General features: G+C 30.8%; 1 protein-coding gene across 1 annotated transcript; it reads right to left on the bottom strand.

Annotated features, from left to right (window-relative positions):
* Window positions 1–743: 743 nt before the first annotated feature.
* On the bottom strand, window positions 744–2929 carry LOC122533888 (DNA polymerase interacting tetratricopeptide repeat-containing, protein of 47 kDa). The gene is made up of 6 exons (XM_043664017.1): window positions 2465–2929; window positions 1927–2098; window positions 1646–1838; window positions 1283–1563; window positions 1038–1202; window positions 744–971 (listed from the first exon to the last, which is right to left on the bottom strand). Exons 1-6 carry the CDS (start codon window positions 2733–2735, stop codon window positions 872–874), a joined length of 1182 nt encoding a protein of 393 aa, XP_043519952.1. The 5' UTR covers window positions 2736–2929; the 3' UTR covers window positions 744–871.
* Window positions 2930–3198: the final 269 nt, after the last annotated feature.

Raw genomic sequence — 3198 nt, 5'->3', positions numbered from 1 at the left:
TCGAGTATTTTTCATTTTATAAAGTATCAAAGATGATAAAATAAAACACAGAGATGATAGAACAAAAATATTCATTGTCAGTAAATATACTGACAACCGATCGCGATAAAAAGATCCATTGAAAAAAAAAAAAGAGAGAGAGAAATATGAAGAAGTACAAAATTTTGCCTGCATTGCTTTAGCATCGTTTACGTCCCGTTCCGCTTCTCTCCCACGCTGCAAACGTCCTCTTGTTTCACGATTCAAACTTGAATTGAATGACCTTCAGCATCCACTCATAAAGAGCCGATTTCCGATCGTTTCGATCGTATCTCCAACACAACACTTTTTCGTCACTGTATTAACACAATTTAGTCGCAATAATTAAAAAAGCAACCGCTTTGGGACCACCTGCACACGTTATAGAGCGTCTCTTGAACTGAATTTCTGACTGAGGCCCTGACTCTTTATGCCCATCTGGCTCTGGCAGGTGTTACAGGTGGCACCACTGCTCGATCTATGATCTTATACCGATCCCTTCTTTCATGGTTAGCATGAAATGGGACTTGCGTGTGCCACTTAATTTTTGGTAGAAACAAGAGTATAAAAACATTTTTCGAAATAATCAGCAGAAATACATAAAAGTATTTGTAAGATGCTTTTTTTCAAACTTTACTCAATAAGAAGGAGACATTGTTATTATTATTACCAGACTGCGGTTTTTTAATAGATTTATAACGTACAAAAATATATAAAGTATTCAAAACAATTGAAATAGATTTCTAACTAAATTCCATTTTTTTAATTATGTTAACAAATATATGAATCTATGTAAACATTCGTAATCTAATTATTAATTATTAACAGGTATGTTGATTTTTTAGAAACACATTTACAGATAATGTATTGAATAATTAGCTAAAAATCGCTTTTCTGCTTCGCTGGAGTTAACAAGTACTAAAAATGTCGGCGTTCCTCCGCGCACTATATACCTGAAATTTTTTATTTCATAGTCACTTAAGTTTTTTAATTCTCTTTATCCTAATTTTCAAACTTACTGCTTATCCTGCAATATTTTCCCTAGAGATTGGCAGATGTTCACCTTGTGCAAAGAACATTTATCTTTCCCCTCAAAATAAACATTTATGTTTTCAATGGTATAACGTTCCTCTGAATCCCATTCAGGTGGTACGCTAAACACTTGTTCCAATTGTTCTAATAACCTAAACAAACAAATTTATTGCAAGTGGTAAAATTATTCATTTTTTATCAGTTAAATTTTATATATAAAATAAAAGCATACGATGCGTCTTCATGAAAATTTTGTATAAAATCTGTTTGCTGCATTTCTGGATATAAAATCATGACTGGCCAAATCAGTTTATTTTGTGCATCCAGATGGACCCTACTCTGTGCTACCTGTGGCGTTTGAGGCTCTAAATCCTTTAAAACTGGAATTCTTTTTCCTTCAATCAATTCTAAATTAACACCCCTGCTTCTTATTATAGTTAATAAGTCTTCTTTTCCTTTATCTAATTTCTTTTCTAATTTATCTTGGTTTCTTTGCTCTATTTTCAATTGTTCCTATAAATATTCAAATGTAAGTTCCACATAATAAATGGAAATAATAATAAGTTTTTCAAGTTTATACGCAAATATATCTTACTCCTGCAGCTATTGCTTGTGATTTTAAGCGTAATGACATGTCGTTGTTGGGACATTCTTTTAGTATTTCATTGCAAAAGTCAATACATTGCTCATAATTTTTTACATGAAAGCAACAATTGGCAGCTCTCTTCGAAACTTTTATATACTTTGGTGTTAATTTCAGTGCAAGCTTGCAATCATTTAAGCTTGATCTGTAATTTATATAAAATAAAAACAACTTCATAAAATTAAAACAAAACTACGACATCAAGTATGTATGTATTATAATAGCAAATATACCTAAAATTTTTTAGCATATAATGTGCAGCAGCTCTATTATTATAAAGCTGAGCCATTAAATTAGTATCTTTGCATTTAGTTCTTATTCCTTCTGTGTAACTCACAATAGCTAATCTATACTTTTTATGTTTAAAATTGAAATTTCCATCTTCTTTATAATTGTTTGCAAGTTCTATAAAACACATGCAAATGTAATAGTACCAATATCTACATAAACATTTTTTTATACATTTAACCCTGCAATGCTAAAAATACACGTAATGCTAAGACCATATATTCTAATCTCAAAAATAAAAACAGAGATCAAATGACTGAAAAATATACTTTTATTGAGGCAACAATCACTTCAAATTCAAATGCTATTGAATAGTCTGAAACCTTTTGTCAGAAAAACTATCAAAAAATATAATTAAGAATAAGTCACGACCTTTCTAAGAAGTAATGAAAACAAACATTTCGGACAAAGATATTACTTCGTTATGCTTCCAGGATTAAATAATAAGGTAATTAAACTAAATAAGAAAAAATTAATTCAAACCCTCAGGTGTATTCTCATCTTCTCCATATTTGAGCTGTAATAGACCCTCCATCAATGGAGAAAGTTTTTCTCCAGGTTCTGGTGCCTTTTTCATGAAAAATGGATGTTTTTCCATTTCCTCGTCCCACCGATCTTCTGGCCATCCTTCAGTATAACTTTTCTTTTCCAAATTACTTATATATTCGTCAAGCTCTGTATCTAATTTCGAAGCAAGTTCTAATCGCTCTTCATCAGTCCATACTTTCTTCTTTTTTTCACTCGTTCCTTCCATTATTTAACTTTTTATTGATCAGTAATAAACAGTAATACGTAAATGTAAATATTAGTGAGGCAATTATAACGCAAAGCTATTCAACAGCGATACAAAACTAGTCGCCAAATGATCACAATCTTTATTGAAAATGAAAACAAAACTAATTTGACCTTGTAGACCATAACCTCTAAAGTTTCGTGTGTGTATATATATGTATATATATTATTTTTCAATGCCATAACATTACCGACCGAGTAGATTGTCTAATTTCTCTCAATGATGGCGCTACTAGTATTTTCATAACTATTTAAAAAAAAGCAACCTGATTACATTTACATCTTCGTCTTTTTGACATCTTTCATTTCAAATATTTTACACGACCTCGAAACCAAATTTCATTGAAAGGCCTACTGATAAAAAAGATTACGTACGTATTGAGTCAGAAAATTGTTCACAATGCATTTAAAGGTTATAAGATTCA

This window comes from Frieseomelitta varia, unplaced genomic scaffold, assembly GCF_011392965.1.
Source record: "Frieseomelitta varia isolate USP_RPSP 00005682 unplaced genomic scaffold, Fvar_1.2 scaffold_559, whole genome shotgun sequence".
NCBI classification, from domain to species: Eukaryota; Metazoa; Arthropoda; class Insecta; order Hymenoptera; family Apidae; genus Frieseomelitta; species Frieseomelitta varia.
The sequence above is the reverse complement of the archived record's forward strand: the minus strand, read 5'-3'. Positions and strand labels throughout refer to the sequence as shown.

What these genes read in the sequence shown, in the direction of transcription:
- LOC122533888 (XM_043664017.1), bottom strand. Translation starts at nt 2,735, where the DNA reads ATGGAAGGAACGAGTGAAAAAAAGAAGAAAGTATGGACTGATGAAGAG. An exon ending in TATATGCTAAAAAATTTTAG is followed by an intron (nt 1,839 to 1,926) that starts GTATATTTGCTA and finishes TATAAATTACAG; the next exon opens with ATCAAGCTTAAATGATTGCA. An exon ending in AATTTTCATGAAGACGCATC is followed by an intron (nt 1,203 to 1,282) that starts GTATGCTTTTAT and finishes TTGTTTGTTTAG; the next exon opens with GTTATTAGAACAATTGGAAC.